Below are 17,056 nucleotides of genomic sequence, written 5' to 3'. Positions count from 1 at the left end.
GGACAAATATGAACTATGTCATATACATAATGTATTACAATAAACCAATAAGCTCAGTATCAAATCTACACTACATTATCTGCTGTTAAAGAAATACTCATCATTGTTTCTCCTGCCAACAGCTTCCCCTCTGCACAATACCAAAGATGATCTACCAGTCCTCAAACTTCTCAAGTTTGCTCATTTTTGATAGCTAGGAGTGTTTCTTGTTATTTTCAGTATCAAATCATGACCTTGTGTGACACAGTTTTGTAAGTGGAGGATCAGTATTTATCAAATTTGACCTGTAGAAAGGCCTGGGTAGAATCACAAAAGCAATATGCCCTGTTTTATTTTTTCCACATATTTTTAGAAGCAATCTATATTGTTCTTATAAACAGGAAAAACATATCTGCTGGCAAGACTCAGCACTACAGAAAATAACTATGTAAGTAAATGTATATGAGGCCTGGTGAAAAAAGGCCATTAGACTGAAAACACGGAAACATGGGTAAACAGTGAATTCCACATTTCAGTAGTCCAACTTAAATGTTTTTCAGTTAACAACCAGTTAATAATGATGAGAATGTTTAAGTGTTAAAGAAGGAACAAGACTAAGCTTTCTTCATATAATATGCAGAAAACAAAGCTAAACCATCCAGAGCCTTTACTCTATTTTGTATGTCTAAAACAAGCCATACAGAATAGTATATATGATATTATTCCAACTTTTTTCTATTACTTCTTTCATAAAAGACTGATTCTGATTATTTTTTGGGACGTCTTTATTGATCACACTCAGAACTCGTCACTTTCCCCCAGAGTAATTTTCTTTATTCCACTATGCAGACACAAATTTTTCTGAACAGGAAACTACATGCAATTATCCCGATAATGTGCACAAAATTAAAGATTTAAGAATACATAAGAAGTACACACACAAATTGTCTTTTTACAATTTCCAGTTTATCTTTAGATTCAGAGTACTGTGTGTGGGTCAATCAGGATAATTTAACTCATCTCTACTTTAATAATAATCCATCTCTGATTTCCAATGGCATATCTTAGCTAGAGACTTATTTCAAATATTATAGCCACAACTGACTGAATTTTAGGCAAAATTTTAAAAACTTACCTTCAAAAACTCTGAAAGCTTTCTTGCAGCTTGGTAGAGGCCATTTTGCAGAATTTGATTTTTGAAAATTTTCTTTTAACTTCAAATATTCCGTAGGGAAAAAAGATTTGGTAGAGTTGTTCAGTTCTACAATAATTAATGGGAAAGAATGTGTACATCAGTGCTGCAAATATAGCAATAATGTACTGTGTTTCTACTATGAAATAAAAATGCCTTATCTACTGTGTAATCCTTTTTCTGATTATAACATCTCTTAAATTGTTTTAAAATCACATAAACCCAAGCAAAAATAAGTCAATCATGCTGTTTTGATTCTGTTGCTCAGAAAAAAAGCACTTAGGAAAGATGATGTCAAATTCTAGCACAATGAAGTACATAATAAATCAGGCTACTTAATTTACAAAACTATCATAACCTCTAAGAATGAAAATGATGTCTATCAAGCTGACTGTGGTATTAATTCTCAGTTCATATTGTTTTTTGTTTAACACCATCACTCAGTAACAGTCAGTACTATAAGGAAAGGTGAAAAGTCTGAAAAATTTTTTTTTTTAATCTTTTAAATGTTGTGGATTAAAAGGAATTACAAACACATTTGTAGAATGATTAATGACACATTGCAAGAGTTAACAATTTATTAATCTCAAGAAATCATCAGCTCCTTTGAATATAATTTGCGGAAATATCTACCTGGACTGCAACTCAAAACTGTCAAAACTAACCTCTCCATAGCAATACAACACTGGAAAGAATTTTAAAATAACATGTTTTCCTACAAGAGGAAAGAAGGGATCTGCTGATAACAGGCAGAGTTGCCAAGATAGTAGTTAACAGGGAAAACTTCAAAACCCCTTTGGCTCCAGATAAATAGTTGCAGTAGCTTCTTCTATGTAAGAGGAAAGCATTAGCAGATTTGAAGCAGAAAAAAAATGCTGGTCTTATTCTAAAAATTATTCTGTATTTCACCATGTCAGAATACAGGTGGAAAGAGGCCACCAAAGACTTGCAGAGTACAGAAATCTCCAAATCTTTCTATATCATTATGTGAGAACAGTGCTACTGCAGCCATAAAACTCTGTCAGTGAAGGAAAAGAGGTAAAGAGGTAATTTTCTCTCCTAAATGTAAAAGGAACAAGTTGTATATTTTTAATTTTTATATAAGAGCTTTATATGCTACTGAATATTTGGATTAAGTACTATTCGGATTCAGAGAAATAGCCTCTGATGTGCTTGCCTCTCACAGCATGAACAGAGAATATTCTAGTTTCCTTCTACAGGCCATAAAAATCGACTCAGTTATTTCAACTTTGTTGTCCAAATTTAAACACCGAAACCTCTGGTGAGGCACCTAATCCCTGTTTTTCAGAAAAGGCAGTGGTTGCAACTCTTACTGGCTTTTAGACAGTTTCTTTGTTAGGCTTTTAATGCAAAATCCTTTCAGGCTGACCAGGCCACCTGTCTTTCTGCATGTATGTGACCCTTTCCCTGCCATTTGCCTGGACTTCCCATGCACAACCACTACACTGAAACTGCGTTTCTCCAAAGTGGTGGATTTACTGTACGTGAGTGCCAGATCTGCCCTTCTTGGAAACAGTTAACACCAATGAAAGTTTGTATAAATGGAAGCCAGTCCCTGGCTCGCTCTTTCCCCTGATAGGAGAGGCATTTAGACGACAGTTACTTAAACTGGGTTGGTGCAATCAGATCAAAAACTGTTGTCTGCGGTGTACCCTGGGCACCTTATCATCTGACCAGATGTGTGTTTATCCTCATGGAAGAAGGGCTTTTAAGAAAGATGGGAATGCATGGCGGACATCATCAGAGCAACCTGTCTGGACTGGAACTCACTCTCAAGGGAACCAGTGGAAAAGGCTCCTTTGATGAAGGCAACAGGCCAGAGGAAGTATCCTCGCGGGTCACATCCAGCTTTGTAGCTCTGGCTTAAGCACTCTTTTTCTTCATAAATGGTGAATAATTGACCTGTTAGCTTTCATCTTTTTTTGACATTGCACACATCCTTCTGTTGAAGTTATGTTGTTTGCAAAACTGTACACTCTAAGAAGTGAACTTCTGAATATATCCTTAAATATTTTCTTTTTGAGATATTCTTGTAAAATAAAATCCAGTTATACAAAAGGAAAGCTGCAGAAAGTAACCAGAATAAATCAGTGAGTGAAATAAGACATCCCAGCTGTAGCATTGGAGAAATATGTAAAGAATGCTGGCAACTTTGCTTTGCTGGCTGCACACACCTCTAAAAGCAGTGACTTTAGCATAACTTTTAAAAGGCCTAATAAATCTCCTGAGCAAGAAAAATATTTGCTACCCTTTATATTGGTCTGGCACCATCCATCTTCCTTAATGTGTTGATTTTACCAATTTCTCTATGGATACAATATTATCATCAGTATTTCTTGGTTGATTTAAATGCTGCTCAATATGTTATGCACTGGGAAATTACAAAATATTTTTCTTAATATATGCATAGTAATACAAAGTAAATTTAGTGTATCTACTTTCAAATATATTGCTAAGTCAAGCATATATTGCTATATACTGAATAGCAATATACAAATAGGTGCTGTAAGGCCATCTGGATTTCTCTTATCTGAAGCTGTTAATACTAAACACATCTCATATACTGTTATGGCTCTCTATTTACAGTAGAGTCTGTACTTATATATTTATGACACTGTATTTACACTTCAACCACACAAATCCTTTTCCTAAAAAAACCTACATACCTTTTTAATATTTTCACAGAATGGGTTACGTTGGAAGGAGTGTCTTGAGATCAACTAGTCCAACCCACTCTGCTCAAGCATGCTCAGGTACAGCAGGTTGCCCAGGAGTGCATCTGGTTTTGAGTGACTCAACAGATGCAGACGCCACAGCCTCTCTGGGCAACCTCGTTGACCATCCTCACAGGAAAAAAGTGTTTTCTTATGTTCAGATGGAATTTCATGTGTTTCAACTCATGCCCACTGCCTCCTGCCCTGTTAGTGGGCACTACTGAGAAGAGTCTGGCTCACTCTTCTTCATTGCCTCCCATCAGGTATTTTTACACATTGTATATTAAGTACTCAAAGGTTACTAATAGTCCTGGTAATATTTCACTTAAATGACAGTACTTTAAATGTGTTGAAAATTTTTGCAAATACATTTTAGCAAGCATCTCTCTTTGTGCTCCCCCAGCAGTATGTTACTGCCCCAAATCTGTTAAATAGCTTTTTAAAATTTAAAGAGTCCTAAAACAAATGAAAGTAATTCTCTACTGCTGAAACACACTTCATCTGTGCATCAAATCCAAATGGGCATGAAACATTAAGTAAATAAAATGAGAACAGCTTGAAACCTCTATACACCAGCCAGGCAGGGTGCTGAGAGTGCTCAAGCTGCATCTTTCCATCAATTTTCCCTGCTGCAGTGCTGACACACTCAGTCCCTGTCCCTGTCCACCATCAGCTCCCCAGTGAACCATGCTGGGGCAATTAGTTTGTCTGAAAAATGTCTCCTGCCCACCCAAATGAGTTCTTATTTAGCCCAGTCAGATCCTCGAACTGGTCTCCCTTCAAATTATACAAAGTTGTGCCTGTGCAGGGGAAGAGCCTGTGCACAACCAGAAACAGAAGCTGGGGACCTCTGCTGATCAATGTGAAATCATACTGTAACGTGCAACTCCCAACCTGTCATCAACACAGCACTCTCCCAGTTTAAAGAGGATCACTGCAAGATCTCTGCAGCATGCAAAAATAAACAAACAGTCCTGCATGGCTGAGTCATTTCCATCACTTTGTGACCTGTCTATGCACAGTTTTAAGTGCTGTAAAGGGCCAAGCTCCATATATCATCGTTCAATTTTATCCGTGGTGCATGAATTTACCTTTTTAAGCTCCAGGCATAAAAGACTAACTCATGCTGTTCCAGGCATCCTGTCTACAGCATTACTTTACCTCTTCTGTCCCTGTACCCATTCTGACATCAAACACACCCTACCCACCATGTATTCCTACTGCTAAAAGTCAAGAACACTAGAGATGAAGGTTTAAGAGGCCCGGAAGGGAGAATTCAAAAACAAAATTAGTTAGGAGGATTTGATAGTTCTGCCAACCTTTATTTTTGCTTGTAGCTAAACTGAAGTAATAAAACCAATAAAAGAACATTTTTTTTTGTGTGTGTCATTAAGTTAGTAATTTTAAAAATGCATTTCTGGTAGGATGTTTTGAGAAAATGTTTATAATGTTTGGAGTTTGTTATTTCTTAGCAAAAGGCAACCAAAGAAATGTAAAATACCAGAACCTCAATTCAAAAATCAAAATGTTTTAAAATACGCATCTAGAATAGTTTCTTCCCACCGAAGAAAGCCTGCATAGAATAGTCCTAGGAAGAGTTAAATGCAAAGAAAACCTCAGAGTGGATTAACATCACCAAATTTTGCTCTGCATGCATTTTGGATGTGGCCCATTGCATATTATTTTTTTTTCTTTCTTCTTTTTATTACTATATTTGGCTAACAGGTTTTTACTATACTTTTAACTACATATTTGTTGAGGCCAGAAATACAGGAAGAAAAGTTACAAATATTTTTCTGTATTGTAAAAACTTTCAGTTTTATACCTGTTTGGAAAAAGACTCTGGCAATTGTAGTGCGACACAGTGGACATGGAGTGCTGGCTGGATTGTCTTTGGCAAGCATCCTTAAGCAAGGTTCACAAAAGATGTGGTGGCATGGATAGCACATGTAAGGATTGAAATAAATGTCCAGGCACACTGCACAGAGATAGCTTTCTTTATCTCTTCTGAGTTCATGCTCATCGTCTGTATGCAGGTTATCATTTGCAGTCTGCAAGAAAAGAAAAAGAAAACATCTTTTCATGGCTCAGCTTATAACTGTTTTGGATAAAGCAGGCGGCAGGAAGGACTTCAAATAATGCTTAAGAAGCTGGTATAGACTGGTGATATTCTTAATTTTTAATACAGGTTGCTTTTAATGAGATGATGAAAGATACTGGTAAGACAGGAATGTCACAACAAGCGCTCTCTGGGAAAACAGAACAAAAATCATACAAGACAGTAAAAGAAGCAAATAAAAAAACCCAAAAGGCTAAGTAAAACTGTACTATGATCAAATTTCTTCTTTTAAAACAAATGTTAAAAATTTATTTCTAACTTTATTACCAAAATACCTGGTTACTTTGCCAAGAAAGGCAAAACAAAACAAAAACCTCTAAAAATAACCTGTGGATTGTTCTGACATTGAAAGGTAATTTGTGAAGGGCATGTTTCAGGAAGAATAATGACTCACAGTTTGACACAAGCCACAGCTTCATTGCTACAATGCAGAATCTAAATCGTAGAGTAGGAAGTCTAGGAATCCCTAACACATCCCTACCCCTTTGGTAACTGCTTGTTTTTGCCAGCATGTATGTTCTGAATTTCCTTGCATTGATATCTTTGTAGGGGCCCATAGCTGGACTTCCCAAATGGTGTACACGCCATATGAGTGTAACAACTTGTGTACATTGCTAGGTTCCTGCTTTGCTCTTGTAAGATGACTAAACCTTTCCACGTAATCCATGTATACTAATGGAATCCAGGGTTTTTGGCTTAAAAAAAAAAATCTTTTTTTTTCATCTGTATGGGAGCCACACAAGAGACACTGACTTTGCTCTAGCTCCTTTATCCATCCTCTCTGTTTCACAGCTAATGGAACCCAACATAGCCTAATATCCAAGAGATGAACCAGGAAAAAAACAGTTCAGAGGAAGGTGTCAGACACTGCTGAATATCAACTCTTTTCTCACGGCTCTTGTTCCAAACTCCCTATCCTTGCCTAATGATCTCAGTTTAAGTGTCTTAATTTGCAGCTGCTCTGTAGTATCAGTAACTTCTTGCAACCTCCGCTACCTATACTTAATACTCTCGTGTCCCTTGCTCAACCACTGCTCTGTACCTACCTCTTTCCTAATCCTGCAACGCTAGTCCTACTAGTCCTTCCAGACACCTATTATTGACATTAAGCACACCTGTTGATGCATTTCTACCCAATAAATACTAGTCTGTGCCAGAGCAGCTGCTTGACTGGCATCTAAATTGCATACCTGCTACCTGTGTATTACACAGGCCACTTTTGACAATCATAGGCCATGGCAGACAACCACTGCCTGATACTGATGCACCAAATATTAATGACAATTGTTATTTTGTGCCTAGTGTAGAGATGGGATTCTCTAGACCTGTTTCAGAGATGATTACATGTATGGCTTACTGGTTTGGATTTCTGTTATGTCTCATTACAGACAGTCCTCTTCTGCCTAGGATACTGAACACTGCAAATAATGAATAAGCCCTAACAGTATGGGTACTGTGGAGTGCATTTAAAAATAAAGAGCAGAAGTATTTAGCCAGAATTTATCAGTTCTAGATAAGCACTTGTCCTGCCAGTCCAGCTGAGCCTTCACATTGCACTTTCCAGAGTACCAGGTGCCAAGAGTGCTTATAAATTCTGGCCTGCTGTGACATAAATGCATGGAGACTGTTTGGGTTTACCACTGTGTCCAAACATAAGCTCTTGTGCAACCCTAAGCATCAATAACTGTGTGGCTCTTGTAGCACTTACCTCAGCATTTATTACTCCAGCTTGATTTTCTCCATGCCAGACTTGAGATGGGCCCAGAAAACTTCAATGTGTACTGAAATTTACTGCAGAGGCAAGTAGGTTGTACTGACAAGTAGCCGTTGCAGGTCTGTCTGTGACTAGTTTCTAGCTTCTCTAGCATCTGTAGAAGCTAGTCCCAGACAGTAACAACTGGGACTAATACTTCTACCTCCATGCTGTAGGAAAGTGTTAGAGCAGCACTTCGTTACAACTAATCAATAACGCTGTTTAACCCAGATTTTTACAGCACAGACAACAACACCAGAACAGAATGGCAAAAGGTAATTGAGAATTGATTACAGCTAGGTAACTCTAGAAGGAAGGATGCTTCATAACACCATTTCTTTGTCAAAAAGTGGAAAATAATTTGGCACAGAAAGTGAGGAAAGTAGTCTGAGCTTAATACATGACAGAGATGACTTCAGCAAAAATTATGAAACACTAATATATTGTGACAATAACAACCCCCTCCAACCCAGCCATGTGGACTTGGCAGTGCTAGGTTAATGGTTGGACTCAATGATCTGAAAGGTCTTTTCCAACCTAAATGATTCTATGTAAGGACAAAATCATAATTAAAACCTCGCACAAAATGAAATTATTGGACAGGGGGCGTTTGCTGAGTGGTTTTGATGAGCACTGATTGGAAAGGAAATACACAATGTGTATAGAGGAACTGCCTGTCTCATTGGCTGTAGGTTAAACACCTTGCATGAGCCAGTTAAGTAAATGAGGGAACTAGAGGTAAAATGGCTGAGGACTCAAGGGTAGTGGTTGCTTCTGAGGTAGGTTTGTAATCATGGTAAGATGCACAGACAGGAGAATCTCAGACCCAACTGCAAAAAAAAGCTCTGGCTCTAGTTGAGAGTAATTTTAGTGGATCAGAGGAAGAGCTGTCTTTTCTACAGCTTTGCATCCCTTCTTAAAAGACCTATCTAGGCACACAGCATCATTTAGTGCTGCAAAGCTAAAATTAGGTGAACTTCATTACGCAAGTAGCTACTGTATAATAATTTAAACAGGCATGATTTTCCATTTGCAATTAAGCATTGCCTGTATATTCCAACTAGAGCCAGAGCTTTGGTGTTTGAAAGCTTTACAAGCATAAACCTGAATGTTGTTCTTGCAGGATTATAGTACATACAAAATTAAGGAAGGCCATGTAGACATCAAGGACAGTGATGGGAGTAAAAGATTTCTAAATACTAACAGGAAAACCTTGAAAGCTAAACTATTACCTCTAAGAAATAAAAGAAAGGTAAGAGCCTTCAAAAATTTCCATCTTCCCAGCCACACGGGAACTGCTAATACTTACCATCGCCTGATGGTAACCCCTGATATACCACTAGGTGGACGGAAGAAGGATTCTAACAAAAAATAAAAAAAAAAAGGGAGAGGAACAGCAGTTTGGCTGGACTCCATGACAGTGTTTGATTCAGTCCTACATTCAGAAAGAACACATGCATCAATGAATAACATGATATTTAATGTAAGATTTACCTGTAATCATGTCAAAGACCTAGAACTAATGGATATAGACACTAACAGGAAAAGTTTCTATATGTATGCTACCAGTAAAAGGAGATTCAGAGTAAAATATAGGAATATGACCAGAACAGCGACAAAACTAAATAAAGAACATGTAACATTTGCTCCAAAATGCCAAACTATGAAAAAAACCTTGTGAGACCTTTCATTTTAAACCAACCAATTTAGAATGCTTTGTAAGCTCAAAAGTGTCCACAGTTAAATGGAATGATGACCAAGAAAAACATCAGTTCTATCTTCACATGATTGTCTTGCAAAGATAACTGCCTGAAATAAAACTTGGAACAAATGCATAAAACTGTATTTCATATAAATATTAATCCCGCAAAGATTAATGAACAAAGGTGGAATATTTTAAAAGGCCTTGAAGTTAAGTAAACATTAGAGGAAGTTTTCCATATATTTCACTTTTTAAACAGAAGAATGAAAGCCTAAAGATACCTGTGGATGCTTTGTCAATGCAAACACAACTCCACATTAATTAGTAGCTGACTTACTATTAGTGCATAACAATTGTGCCAATAAATTGCCCTGAAATGACAGCAGCAGAAGATTTATGTTTTACAGGGCTACATTCTTCTACTAAACAAGAGTTAAAATAGAAGAATGCCATAGAATCTCTTTCCCCATCTAAATTAAATTAGTGTGAAAGCACGGTCAGGGATAAGCTATTCCGCATGGACATGCCATTTTCAGGGGAGTGCTTTGCAGCATTGTGGTACTAAGAATGAGGAATAATCTGTATAGTCTGGGATGGACTATGCTAAGTAGCACAGTGCTGTGCAGTAGGGGGGACTAGAGAAACACCTAGCACTGTGAGATGCTGGCCTGAGTAGTAATGTGCACTGTGAAATGGCTGGGCAGCAAAAGACAGTGCAGACAATTGTGTAAGAGTGATGGGGAGCCCTGTGAACCGGAGACTTGGGAAACAAGACAGATGCATTATTAGTGTGTAGCCCACCAAATCCATTCAAAAGTTCTCTTCAAATAAGAAAGGTTTTTCACCCTTGCCATAAAACTGTGGAGATCCTATTCCAGACTGCACTTGTAACAGTGACCACATGCTCCAATGGACAATGATAAACTTTTTCAATAATTCCTTACTAAAGATATCGACATATGTGGTGATCATAATATATATTCTGTTAAATGTTACGTAAACTGGTTAGGACAGGAAAAAAATTCTTTCTGTAATTATATGCTTAATGTAAAGGTGGATGAAACTAGTCTCTCTGCAGTGGCAACTGCTTCACTGTTCTCTTACATGAACAGTAACTTAAACAGTACCTCAAAGGCGAACAGTGGTGTAGGAGGCTCAAGAAGCCACATTTCACAAACCAGGAGGAAGACCTAATTTGCTGCACATTTGCATATCTCACATTTTGAAAGAGCACAGTATGCGTACTTTCCTTTGTTCTCTTGGAAACTGCCTCTCAGTAATCTGCTCCACGCTATTCATAAACTGTACATAAATAAATCTACAACGATTTGTAGCTCTAAAATAGACTTTAAGCCTTCATTTATACTCTATAAACAGAATCATACACTCCAGGTCTCAAAAAGTTTGAAAGAATGAATGTAGATCCTGTTTAGTACAGATATGGATCAAAAAGAAATAAATACTTCTCGGTTGCTGCTGGGAAAAAAAATCAGTGGGTTTAGCCTTATTTCCAACAGAAATGCAGCTTATGGGAGTGCAATGTCTATCCATCTGTCAGGTTGTCCCACAACAGGTTTTGACCCACTAGTCAGTTGTAACCAAATCTGACACAATTGTGACCTCAGGTATACTGGCTTCCTGAAAATTTCATAAAAATTGACAGCTAGATTGAGTAGGGAGACTGAAATGAGTGCCATCCCTATGGGAAAGCCTGCATGTGCTTTGTTGCTTTGAATAGAATTTATCTAGCCTAATTTCTGCAGACTGAACTGGTGACTTTTTATGGAGTTTCAAAAGCAAACTCAAAAAACAAATTGAAGTCCAATTTTAAAATGTGGAAAAAACCCTACCAAAAATATTTACTAGCTAAACTACTGTAAGTTCTTCCACATCAGGCCACAAGGTCCACCAGGGTTTGTATGCCTTTCAGCACTCTGTTTTGGCTGACTGGTATAATGAGTGCAAAAGGGCGTCTTTTCAGGTGACTGGCAAATAAGCTTGAAACTTATAAATCAAAATAGGGCAGAGATGCCAATGCTCATGGCTTAAATATCTGTACAAATCAATAATTCAGTCTGAACTCCCTGCACTCTAAATTTCTCCCCATACAACATTCCAGAAAAATCCAAAGGTAAGCCAAAAACTTTGAAACACAGCAAAACAGCACAAGCAGACCTCTGGAGCTACCTACTGCCACGTCCTCCATTCAGACCATCTCTGCTGCATTTGGGTTGGTTAAATTGCTCAAGGGGAAACAACTAAAGAACATTTTCTTCATTCTTCTAGAGCACTTCTGTTTAAAGCTAACAGTGTATATTTTTTTTTATTCTATATCATTTAGAAGTAGCTTTAGGCAGTGGAGTTGTTCGTCGTGTGTGATTAAGCACTTTGCAGACCAAGGCAACTACTAATAGAACACCTATGCTTTTTGTTTATGGGGCTCTAAAGAGACAACAATAAATGGATAAAATAAAAAATGAAAGTGAAAATCAGAATCTTCTCAACAGATATTTGCATTCTAACCTCTAGTTAGCCTCTTCCATGTTCCAGAGAAAATAAATTACCTATCTTTCTGCTTCTTAGAGAAGATCCTTAACACTGTAATTCCTTTTCCATCTCTATTTGAATTATCAAAAGTTGTTCTGAGGTCATGCTTATTCATAAGGGCTACTGCTTTTCAGAGTTGTTTTCAAGTCTTTGTTTTCAGACTTTTTGACCCCCCAAACTTTGATTTTTCCACAGTCTAGCAGTTTGCCTAATCAAATTTGCTTTATTTGATTTGTTTAATCAAATATATGTATACATACTAACTTCTCTCAATCTCAAAATGTTTTTGTCTTTAGGTAACGATGGCTACAACAGTACTACAGTCTTTTCTTAATCCTGAATGATCTTATAGCAAACAACAAAGGCAAGTTAAATTTCTTAGCTAGTTAAAGGTTACTGAATTATTATGTATAGGCCATATTTGAGAAAATTAAGTATCAGATTTTTGATGTTTACTGTATTCAAACATTATACATGCTACAACCAGAGCCATGTCAATAACTCTATGAATTTATCAGACTCCTGCCTAAGCTAATTATCCATGCTACTGTTTTAGAATCTGAGCACTTCCAATTCAGATTGAGTGCAACTCATCACATCTTGTCTGGTTAGCTGAATTTATTTTCTCTAATATGCATTAAAATTTCTTGTACTTGCCAACTGTGACTTTCTACTATTGCCAATCTACTCAGCTATGATAAACTCGTGGACTTGACTAGGTGACTGCCTTTGCACACATCACTGGTGAGTCATTAGAAAGCCCAAGTCTGTTAGCCACAAATTAAAATGCATGGGGAAGAATTGGACAGCATACAGAAAAGATACTAGAGATTAAAACAGTGAGCCAATAGCCTGCAAATGAGATGCTCATAGAGAGCAAATGATGCTTGTTACTTATGAAAACCCTAATGTGTGAGCTGGCACTGCTACTGTTCTCTTTTGTTCAGGTGCAATAAGAAGCAGTTCCAAAGAAGGTGCTAACAAGGTTCCGTGTAGTGAACAAATCTTTCAGAATTGCTCTGAGTTCACTACTCCTCTCAAGAGTTAAAAGATGTGTTCTGCACCCTGAAACAGAAATAAGTCTTCTCATATGCTGGCCTGAAAAAGTTACCTTGAAGATATTGTTGAAGCATAATGAAGGAGATAGGAAAGGAGACAATTTTTGTGGTGCCAGATGGAAACCCTTGGAAAGAATGGGAGCTAGGAGCTGCGCAACTGATATGCATGGACACAGAACCTTGCTTCAGTGCTTGCAAACACTGTCTGGAACAGCTGTACTAGAAACTATTCCTTTTGACTAGTAAGCTAGAAGTCAAGGGTTCACAGCGAAGGAATTTTGCATTTCATTTAACCTGTGTGATGTTGCCCCTTTGATGAGGCCATTGACATCCTCAATAGAGCAGAGGCCTCACCAATGGAAGACGTAGGGAAATGAAAATCCTACCAATTCTATGGAGCCTTGTAAGGCCAAAAAATTATTCAGGTACTGAATACCAGGACACCTTGATAACAACAGGGTAAATGTGGATATGGAAAACCATTGGTAGAATATAGCTTGCACTTGCCCCAAAGGAATTTCTTCTCTTGCTCCCTAAATAGATTGCTTTTAAAGGCTATCCTGAAGTTCTGTACAGGTTGTTACTTAGACCTCTTCTAGAATAATATACACAAGTTTGAACATCTACAATTTAAAACTGACATTGAAAACCAGAGAGGAGACAACAAAAATATAAAAAAGCCTAAAATACACTCTACAATAGAAGGCAAAGGAATTCAGTCAGCTTGATTTTTTTAAAATCTACCATAAAAAGGAATAATAATATGCCACATCTTATGTGCAATTAGCACTTCAAAGTAAAAATAAGCCACAAATCTGAAGTAAGAATAACAATTTAAATGGATTATCAATATTATAAACTCCCCACCACTTACAGGCTACATATGCAGACTACTTTTTTCCAGAATAGCTAATCTCATGGCCTATGAGTTAGAAGAGTAGGTGTAAGACACTGAGTGCAAAGCCTATGGGAGTCTATTTATCAGTGTATAACTATTACAGCCCAGCTGCAGACAGAGGTTAACTAGAGACCATACTAGTACTGAAATGGCTGGATTAATTCAGCACTCTATGCAACATAAAGACCACCCTCGTACATGGGTACTTCACTGGAGTCTAAGTAGTTTCAGCCTGTATTTTTCTTCTCTGGAGAAGCAGTTACATTCAAAAAATATCAAGGGAATCTGACAATATCTGACTTTCATAGACCTAAAACTATTATAAAAAACAATAAAAAGAATGACTTAGAATTAATTTAAAGTTTAACAAGGTATATTTATTTAATCTGATTGTTCAAGGAACCATGTCCTTTTTAAACACCTCATTAGTTACTGAAATAATTAAAGAACATTATTTAGCACATATTTTAAACTTATGGTTAGAGATTCGTCAAGAGTTACAGAACTGAAATAACCTCAGTAGACTGCTAATGACAAACATTACTTCATATTAGTTAAATGCATTGTTAATTTGACTTCTTTTAGGTAAAAGGACAATTTGAGGGCATAACTAGAGTACCTTAAGAAAAATAAATGTAAAAAGTGCCTTGAGGCATGGCAAGTTAACCAATTTATCTTAGTGAAATACTTTTACTTCAGCAGAACTTTAATCTTATTTATATCACGAGATAAAGGCTTACTTTGTGGAAGAAGTGAAAAACAAACTTAGAAAAACAGATAAAGGAGAAGAAAATTATCTAATATCTTTTCTTTTTATTCCTGTATACACTTCACAGAACTAGAATAATGACTAATTTATTATGTTACTGATTCATACTGTTTTAATCAGGTTGAAACAGGCCACACAGAACTGAATATCCCTTTTGCTAGATGTACATGAGTATTATGCACATACCCCCTTTCTTTCTAAGCATCTTATATATTTCAGTTTCTTGTTATGACGGATTTGAAATTATTTAAGCTATTTTTATTATGCAATTTGGTTAATCTCTGCAGTTCCTTCCATGGAGTAATTGAGCCTTTAAGCTTTTGGAAGATACATCTAAGCTGGCAGCTCTAGATATTATTACTCTTGGAAATTTCTCCTAGGAGAATCATATTTATTGTTTAAGGAACATCTGTAAACACAGCTTTTATGAAGATCTCTTGAAGATCTTCGTAACTCCTACGTGACTGTCTTATCATAAAGTATTATTCCTACTAAAATAATTTAATTATGAAGATGAATTCAGAGACAGGCCACTGGAATAAGTATTACTCAAAGTACTTGAACCACAATAATCTTAATATTTAAATATTTATACTCACCCCTAAATTAGTATATAAGAAATAAGAGTGATGTTACAAGCCTATCATCATTTTTATTTTGACTTTGATTTTAATAAAACACACACATTATTTATCCAGGCATTTAAGAGAATGATGTGAGCATTACAGCAAAGTTGGAAAATGAAGCTTCACGTCAAAAATAAATATGTAGAATAGAGCATCTAGGCACAGCTATTAGTGTCACTACACCTAACAATAAATCAAATATTAATAATAATTGATCTTTATTGTAACTAGTATTTCAAACAAACAGGAGAAAAGTTCATTTGCAGAGGCCTGAAAAAACTTCTGTGAATCCTCTAGAGTCCCAGTGCAATGCCTAAATAACAGATAACGGGTTGTGTTGGCCCTTCTGGTGTGAATTCCATGCAGATACAACATTTTCTTTTTTTACAACTTCCTTTTTTTACAGATGTTGTACCGAAAAAAAAGGAGACCATTGTTCCTCATTTTGGTATTACAGATCTCCCTTGCATTTTGGAAACTGAAATGATGTGAAGCTGGCAGTAATGTGTGTGCTAAACATACTGCTGAGGTTTACAGACATATTTGGACTGGAAGGTTAAATTTTAGCCCTGAAGAAGTAAACAGGCTGCAAGCACGAAGATTTCCTTCTCTTAGTTAGATCAAAGGAGTTGCTATCTACATCTGAAGAGTCCTCCTCTCAAGTACAACTGCTCTCTAGTACTACCTAGCAGTTGTTCTGGTGCATGGTAAAATGATAGTCCTGTCAATTCACATTCATAAAGAGCTAGAGAATCAATAAAATATTTCTATTGAAATATTAATGTTATACCTATAAAAAGAGCATATCTCTTAATTTTACCAAATTGATTTGCAGCACTGAAATAACAGACAATTGTATGCATTTATTTTTCCACTCTATTTCTAGGCTTCTCATGAATGTATGTACAATTACTCTGTTAGGGAAAATACTCATAACAAAACATCTGTAAAATAATGTCTGGAACAGTGCTACTAAATTTTGGCAGCTTTGCATAAATATAGTAAATCAAACAATGCATCTGAAATTCTGCTTGTCATTCAGCATAAATCTAAAGCAAATTACAGTAATGCATGACACAAGCTGAGTTAACAGCATACAAAAGGCCCTTTTGTGCTTAACACCTACTCTTATCATTAACATGTCTTCCCCAGCACAATAAAGCAGAAAGTACAATAGATGACATGGGAAGAGTGCTGGTCAGCAATGGAGTTCCACTTCTGAACAGCATTTACAAACTCTTTCTAACTCAACGTATCCCCACTTCTGGAACACAGCTTTATAAATAACAGCATCAATCTACAGATTTTAAATTTCCTACTGAAGCCTTGCTGTTCCTGGCATTTGCCAGCTCCAAGTTACAGTTCTCTCTGCTTGTACAGTCTGCAGCATCTGCATTGACTGGTCTGCTAACAGTTATCAAAAGATCAACACAATGATTTACACAGAGTTTCTGGCTGCTAAATATGGTTATAGAAGACTTACTCCTGTTTTAGACAGAACAATGGGTTTGCTGAACCTAACTCTCATCACAGGCTTTTTCAAAAATGTCTTTAAATAAAATTTACACAACTTCATTAACAGTATTACGTTAGCATGAGCTTCCTTTCAGTCCTTAATTGTGGTGGCTACATGATCACTCAAATTTTATTAATACAATCATAACACAGATTTTCAACT

The 17,056-nt window shown here is 36.6% G+C and overlaps 1 protein-coding gene across 5 annotated transcripts in view; it reads right to left on the bottom strand.

Annotated features, from left to right (window-relative positions):
- The window catches only part of RNF180 (ring finger protein 180), a 79,330-nt gene that overhangs the window by 21,106 nt on the left and 41,168 nt on the right, over positions 1-17,056 (bottom strand). For all 5 annotated transcript variants that reach the window (XR_010370582.1, XM_064438306.1, XM_064438305.1 and 2 more), the window contains exons 5-6: positions 5,732-5,957; positions 1,115-1,240 (exon numbers count right to left, since the gene is read on the bottom strand). Coding sequence is in view for 4 of the 5 variants with exons in the window: in XM_064438306.1 (XP_064294376.1) it covers positions 1,115-1,240; positions 5,732-5,957 (352 nt within the window). In the remaining variant the exon portion in view is untranslated. The remainder of the gene's footprint in view (positions 1-1,114; positions 1,241-5,731; positions 5,958-17,056) is intronic.

This window comes from Phalacrocorax carbo, chromosome Z, assembly GCF_963921805.1.
Source record: "Phalacrocorax carbo chromosome Z, bPhaCar2.1, whole genome shotgun sequence".
NCBI lineage: Eukaryota > Metazoa > Chordata > Aves > Suliformes > Phalacrocoracidae > Phalacrocorax > Phalacrocorax carbo.
Note: the sequence above shows the minus strand (reverse complement) of the source record. Positions and strands in the feature narration are given on the sequence as shown.